The sequence below is a fragment of the Hydractinia symbiolongicarpus genome, chromosome 1, assembly GCF_029227915.1.
Source record: "Hydractinia symbiolongicarpus strain clone_291-10 chromosome 1, HSymV2.1, whole genome shotgun sequence".
NCBI classification, from domain to species: domain Eukaryota; kingdom Metazoa; phylum Cnidaria; class Hydrozoa; order Anthoathecata; family Hydractiniidae; genus Hydractinia; species Hydractinia symbiolongicarpus.
This window is the reverse complement of record NC_079875.1, coordinates 9,339,009-9,346,430: the sequence shown is the minus strand read 5'-3', so window position 1 is coordinate 9,346,430 and position 7,422 is coordinate 9,339,009. Positions and strand designations below refer to the sequence as shown.

The following is a 7,422-nucleotide window of genomic DNA, read 5'->3' as shown; positions in this document are numbered from 1 at the left end:
GTATCCAGTTGTGATAAAATGAATTAAAAATATATTAATTTTGTGTTTCGACATAACTCAGAGATGAATAATGACTCAAATATGTACAAACTAGTCTGTCTATCTGTTTTCGCGCAAAAAGGTAGCAGAGTAATAAAACGTATTTAAACTTGCGAGTTGGTTAATAAAAAACAAAATTTTGTTTTAATCAAGAAACACAGCATTTCAAGATATTTAAAATACGCTTTAAGTTCTATTCGATTGATAACATGTTTCCGGAAAATGAAATGTAGTTATCTTGACTTAATATTTAGCTAGGTATATATTCGTAAATATAGATAGAAGGCTATAGCTTTTAGTGTCCTCGTTTTCTTTTCTCCCCGTAATATTTTAACTAACATCGCACACGACTTATTCTGATAATACATAGATTATACAGATTCTGAGTGCGCAGTAAATATAATGGAAGGCCTAAAAGATTCGAATTGGAATTTGTATCGACATTTTCCAAAGTGAAAAAAAATTCAACCGAAGTGAAATCTTTTGGACCACTTAAATCAACATCGAAATTTAGGATATGAAATTTTAGGTAGCTAGTTTATTAATTTTACTTGCTGTTGTAATTACAACCTGAAACAGCCTCTATGTTAAGTTCTGAAATATCAATAAAGTGACTTGGGATTTTAGGAAAGCATACGCATCAGTGTCATGAAGATTGTGAAATTAACTGCTTTTTATCATTGAGATTGTTGAACGTAGAGAAAATTGGTTATAAAAATTAGTATTGTCTTCATTCTCATTTCTTGTATTTCAAATATTGAAGATGTACGTGTATTTTATTGAGGTGAACAATACCAATACTGCTGGCGGACATAGATTTATATTTATAAGGACAAACTTGATTTTTTAGAAAAATTAGCAATATTCAATGTCTTTATCAACAGTTGACCTTGCTGCAATATTGGAATGCAAGATATGCTTAGAAACATATAACAATCCAAAACACTTACATTGTGGACATACGTATTGCCAAGATTGTTTAGATAGCATTTTGGTGTTCAAAGAAGACGGAAGTGCTGAGCTGCCCTGTCCATTAAGATGTCCTAAAATGACAAAATTGAGTAAAGACGAGACGTTAATGACTGTATACTCATTTGTTGATATTTTGAATAAGCTGTAAGTTAAGTTCTTCTCCACGTCATTATTCAAACACCCCTTTGCTGTTTATTTAACATTTTGTTCGCGCATTTTAGAATTCTTTAAAAAAATATTATGCTGTTTAATATTTAATGGACCGTACAATTCCGGCTGCTGTTGCATTCTTTGTATCACATAAAGTTAAAACGAATCTTATTATTGTGTTGAAGCTGGCGATATTCTAACACAAAGCGTAGATAGTTCCTCTTTCTTTCCTATTTTTGTTCCGTAAATTGTTCCTCAAAACTTTGCAAGGTAATTTAACCTCCGAAAAATCTGTTTCGCTAAATTGTAAGCTGCAGTTTTGCGAGAAAAAAGCGACATATAGTGGGTTGGCAGGTAGGCGTTATTTAGCTACATTTCTTTATTTTTAAATGACTTTTTATTCTAACTAATTTAAATCTTGTGGAGACTGTGAAAAGTATCTCTATATATTGCGCATCATAGGAAAGATATTTTTCTTGTTTCCAAAAATATATTAAGATTTAATCTAATACTAGATCTAAGACTACCAACCCTTTAGATAGTTATTTCTACAAAATGCTCCGTAAAAATCTAGCCAATCAAGACAACTATATTTCTGCAGTTTTCAGTTGAGCTAAGTCGCATACAGTTTTAGTCACGTCATATATAAATGAGTTTTGCTACAACCTTCCACACAACTACGTGAGACAAGTAGGTTTTCAGCGCAAAAATTTCCCTTACTACCGAAATCCCCCTTTTCTCCCCTTCTTTCCCCTTCTTTCAATGTTGCATACACAGGAGGAGTTGAGCAGAGACTGACCCAGATCCCCTTTCTCCAAAAACGGGGTCCCAACCCTCAAATAGGGGAAAGTGGCTGTTTGTCTAAAATTTTGAACAGAGGTCTCCTAAAGCACACACTAAAGACAAAAATAGTCCAGAAGCACTCAGAAATCGTCCAAACAGACAACATTCTCTGTGTCTGAATTGAAAATTTTGTGATATGATAACATGGCACCAAAACAAACATTTTGGTTGGAAATTCAAAATACAGGAATACTAGCCATGGAGGCATGTAAACAAGGTAGATTAGGTTTCAACGGTAAGATTTTGCGTCAAATAAAGTCGCAGTTGGGTTTTTCTTGTCAAACAAGGACAGTCAGGCTACTCAACCTGCTGGTCGTGTTGCTACGTAGCAAAGTAGCTACGTAAATAACTATATCAAGGTAGCCAGCAAAATACACTGAGTTGAAAAGATACTATATACTATATCTTTCAAATTAAATAAAAGGCACAGGTGGAGGTGCATTATATATGCAACATATATATTACGTTGCATATATAATACACCTTGCAACACACATTCAAAAAATTTCTGCGGCTATTAATACAGATATACATATAATACATACGATAATATACATACGCGTTATCTCATTTTAGTTTCAGAAAAGTAAAGACAACAACAACAAACATGAGTGCTGACAAAACAAGTGGTTTTCAATTACAACAAAAATGTAATCGTTGAACCGACGACGTCGAAAACGAGATGAAGGCTGCGCTGGAACGTCTTTCCAAGCTTGTATTTATGGAGCAGTTTTAAAGTGACATGCTTATACTATGTTGTGTTTCCAAAACACTCAATACGACACGTAACGACACGTAACATCGCACGTATCATGACATTTACTGTAAAAATCAAGTGATTCAGTACACGTTACACACGTAACATCAAGTATTTTAAGAAAATATAAGAATATACTTTTTCTTAAAATATGTGATGTTACGTGTGTTATGTGTACCGAAATCCTTTGAATTTCACTGTAAATGTCATATTATACTTCCTAGTAAGTGAGATAATACTATTCTGTACGAATATCCCATAAAGAAGCTTGTTCTTGCTAGCTACAATTGTCCATAAAATATGTTAACTCTGAAGATTTTAGTCCAAACACAAGGACCAAAAAGTTTAAATCAGAAAAATCAAAATAGCTGGCTACATATTCTACAGATAGTATTTCCAGTCCCCACTTATGACAAATGTTTATATGCAGGTTGATGTTATCATGTGTAATCAGTTACGCTGCTCAGCGACAAAGGCCACTTGTCAACATTGAATGATACCGAAATGGAGTGAAAAGGCATGCGCTTCCGGCCGATTGTAGTTATATCGTATGCACGTCTGAAAGGACCTACAGTAGTACATATTGCCATGTTTTGAACATTCGTTTTGTGTGTCCAATCAGGACAACTTTCAGAAAAACGAAAAAATTTTGAGCAAAATGGCATTTTTACTATACCAGGAAATAATACACCGATGTATTAAAAATTACCCCGATAATAAAAAAACTTTGGTTTTTTGAACTTGACTTGATATGTTGTTTTGTTGAAAATTGTTAGCTTTTATTCATACATCAGTTCTTAAAGCAAAATGTATCACTGTCCCGTGATATATTGCTCCGGAACAGACTGCAGTACTGCTACAACAGAATCCCCGTCGCATATTTCGACAGATTAAACCTTTGTTGCATATTTCAGTACTATCATTCGAATGAATATCAATTTTAACAAAGAAAACAATAAAACCAATTCGCACGATTAAAATGATCGGGTGAGATGGAGACAAACATTTTAGGAAAATCTTTTACACATTCTAAATATTAACAAATGGGAAAGTGTATTACGCAACCATGACACATTATCTGACTTACTTGAAATTTTACTAGGCTGTATGATAACTCATACAAAACGTACCGTTATAAACAAAAATTACTTCTCTTAAACTGCTGATCAGTTGTACCTTATATCAATTTCTCTTCTCTGTGTCAACATTGCACAATTTTTTAATTTGCTTAGGTCAAGTGGTTACCTAGATATTGAAAGCGGTTTGATTTATGCACTGAATATAAGACCCTTAATTGTCCAGACATAAATAGGATAAACAAGCATCATTTCACAGAATAAGCTTGCGCATTATTTAAAAGTAAAAAGTAAAAACTGGTTGTGAATATCACTTCACAGTCAAACAATTTTGTGGCTGAAAAGCCTTTAGAATTACTTTACAAACTATATGCCTTTGACACTTAGTCTATCAATACCTAGTCATAGCTGACTGGTAGGCAATAACACAGCATTATAATATGCCATACCTGAATAGAACATAAAACTGCCTCTAGTAGGTTAGATTCTTGTGTAAATATGGGCTAGGATAAATAGGTAGCAAGGCGGTGCAATACTTTAATAAACTTTATATGTAGCTCAAAAGCATTAAAAACTGCTTAAAAATTAATGATTCTTATAGGAATTACAAAAAAAGAGAAAACTGAAATAGCTGATGCTAAACGGCTATGCTATACACCGTTAGGTCGAAATCTAAAGGATATTTGTATCGATTATTGAAATATGTTGTGAAACTCTTACTAATTTACGTTTTAAATGTAAATCACACCGCAATATCTGTTCTGCTATACCATTGTTTAAACATCTCAAGCTTCAACTATGTCTGCGTAAAATTAACTTTTTTCGATATTCATAAAAAAGGCGTCCACCTAACTTTTTTCTTTGTTTAGTTTTCTATCCCACTAGAGACATTGCAAGGATTCGCAACTCATTTATTTACTGCACGCGTTTTTTTTTGTTTTTTTTTTGATAAAAATATGCTTTAAAGTTATTTTAGGATTTGACTGAACTGGAAATATCTTGGAATAATACCTACAGCGGTTAAATTGGAATTTTTGTTCCAAAAGTTTGTTTTTAAACACATTTACTTGGAGTATTTTTTAATAACATCACAAGCGCTGTGGTTATCTCCAGGGTATACGGTTGTTCCTCTCTCCTCAAAATATTGCCAAATTATTTCTCTGAAATAATCATTAAAGAAGGACCATTATTGTCGACAAATTCTCCGTTGCCTAACGCTACTAAGTTTTTATTGGACTCTTATAATTTGCAACAAAATATTCCAAAATATTCCAACTGGTAGTCTTCTGGTAGAGTGTTCGCTTCCAATGCGGGAGGTCTTGGGTTGAAAACCCGACCCAGTCATGCCAGAGACTATAAAAGCATGAATCTGTCCTTTCTGCTTCGCACTGAGCATGAGATATAATAATAATAATAATAATAATAATAATAATAATAATAATAATAATAATAATAATAATAATAATAATAATAATAATAACAATAACAATAATAATAACAATAACAATAACAATAATAATAATAATAATAATAATAATATTAATAATAATAATAATAATAATAATAATAATAATAATAATAATAATAATAATAATAATAATAATAACAATAATAATAACAATAATAATAATAATAATAATAATAATAATAATAATAATAATAATAATAATAATAATAATAATAATAATAATAATAATAATAATAATAATAATAATAATAATAATAATAATAATAATAATAATAATAATAATAATAATAATAATAATAATAATAATAATAATAATAATAATAACAATAACAATAACAATAACAATAATAATAATAATAATAATAATAATAATAATAATAATAATAATAATAATTTCCTTATTATTAAACCTAAATAATAATAACCTATTACAACAAGGTAAACGTTCTTTTTTTCCTTTTCCCAGAATTTATTTTAACAATTACCTAGAATTAACATTTATAAATCTCAATTTATTCCTCAGATATGGATATGAAAATTCTCCTGACTAGTTTATATTCATTTATATTCTTAAGTTTATTGCTTTTAACTAGATCCAGTTAATTAACCTATAGCTACTTAACGAGCTAGTGTGTATTTTATGCAGGCATGGTCAGGTATCAGCAAGCCCAGCATCTTTTGTCCTGTCATGCAGATATGTTTAACTTTTCAACCTGGAACCCTGCGATCTAGGTATTTTTTCTTTCGCCATGATTGGCTACTGCGCCTAATGTATCCCGTGTTTTGGAAACTGGTGTAAACCAATCTCCGCTGTCATAAACGTGTTCTTATTTTTGCATTCGAAATATACGGCCCGCATTGGTTATGAATGAATGAATCCACCGTATAACTCACAAATCGACATATTTTAAGTGATTAATATTTTGATTGTTAATGACTTGTCAACCAAAATGGATACAACTTCCAGACAATCTAATTGTAGAAAAAACACTTGATTTGGTACGTTTACATCTACTTAGATAATTTTAGGTTATTCAAACCAAGTAAAAAACTATCTGCGTTTAGAAAATACATAAGCCAACAGGAATTTTTCTGGGGATTTGACTTCAGGTGACTAGGAATTTGATGCCTGGAACATTCCTGGTCTGTAGATTGAGCCTAACAGGTCATGCAGAGAGCCATTGACTCATCTCTGAACGAAGATGTCACTGCATTTTGAAAGACGTTTTTAAGACATCTGTTTACAGATAAACTAGACCGCATTCAAAAATGCATCATTTTAACATATAACTCAAGTTCTAACTTTTTAAGAATGCTAGTCGTTGGTCCGTGCAAAAATCCACGGGTTCGTCCGTTCTTATATACCGCTTTGCGTGTGACAGACGCATTTGGATACTACAATATAGATGTTAAATGTATAATTTTTTCTTATTCAAAACTAGCGTTTTCAAATGGATATATTTCCTGCCTTTAGCGTTGTTAACTTCTGGGTTTTTTAATAGCACAACTTAGAGGCCAGAGCAATCATTTTGTAAAATGAGCATTCTGATTTATTTTTTATTTGTAGACCTTAGTTTTGTGTCTATAGAATACACAAAGGAGAACTGCTATGTCATTTTGTATTGAAAAAAGATTCTCTTCACTTTTGGAAAACCGCATCTTCTTTCTTTTCTTCATTTTTCCTAAATGCAGCATTGCGTGAATGACGTGGGAGACTGGTGCCAACAACGTGTTAACTGGCGCAGAACTGTCCCTAATATTCGTTATGAAAACAATCAACAACATGAGCTGCAATGGAGAGCACTTCAAAACCTCAGCGATAAAGAGCTACTTTCATGGTACCTGAAATAAACGCACACTTACACATTTGCTAAAAGTAAATTAACTTTAGAATTGTCTTGAAGTAAAACAAATTGTATAATTAAATTTGGTTGTTTTGTTCTCCTAGCGAAAATGTTGAAAAGGGTAGGAAGGCATGCCACTTTGAATTAGTTATTAGAAATTGGAAAAGAAAAGAAAACTTCGCACTCTATTTTCATTTCCAAGAGTTATTTTAAGCTATAATAATATTACAGAGCTAAAAAATAAAATTTCAAATAGTTATTCTTACTTTCATT

At 31.5% G+C, this 7,422-nt stretch overlaps 1 protein-coding gene across 2 annotated transcripts; it reads left to right on the top strand.

The window, feature by feature from the left end:
• The first annotated feature begins 618 nt into the window (after positions 1-618).
• Positions 619-3,506, top strand: LOC130624139 (E3 ubiquitin-protein ligase RNF186-like). 2 transcript variants are annotated; one of them, XR_008981697.1, is made up of 3 exons: positions 619-1,155; positions 2,581-2,984; positions 3,192-3,506. XR_008981697.1 is itself a non-coding variant. In XM_057439971.1 (2 exons), exons 1-2 carry the CDS (start codon positions 908-910, stop codon positions 2,663-2,665), a joined length of 333 nt encoding a protein of 110 aa, XP_057295954.1. In that variant the 5' UTR covers positions 619-907; the 3' UTR covers positions 2,666-3,506. The 2 variants fall into 2 exon arrangements, 1 of the variants encoding a protein (XP_057295954.1); XM_057439971.1 differs by having other exon boundaries at positions 2,581-3,506.
• Positions 3,507-7,422: the final 3,916 nt, after the last annotated feature.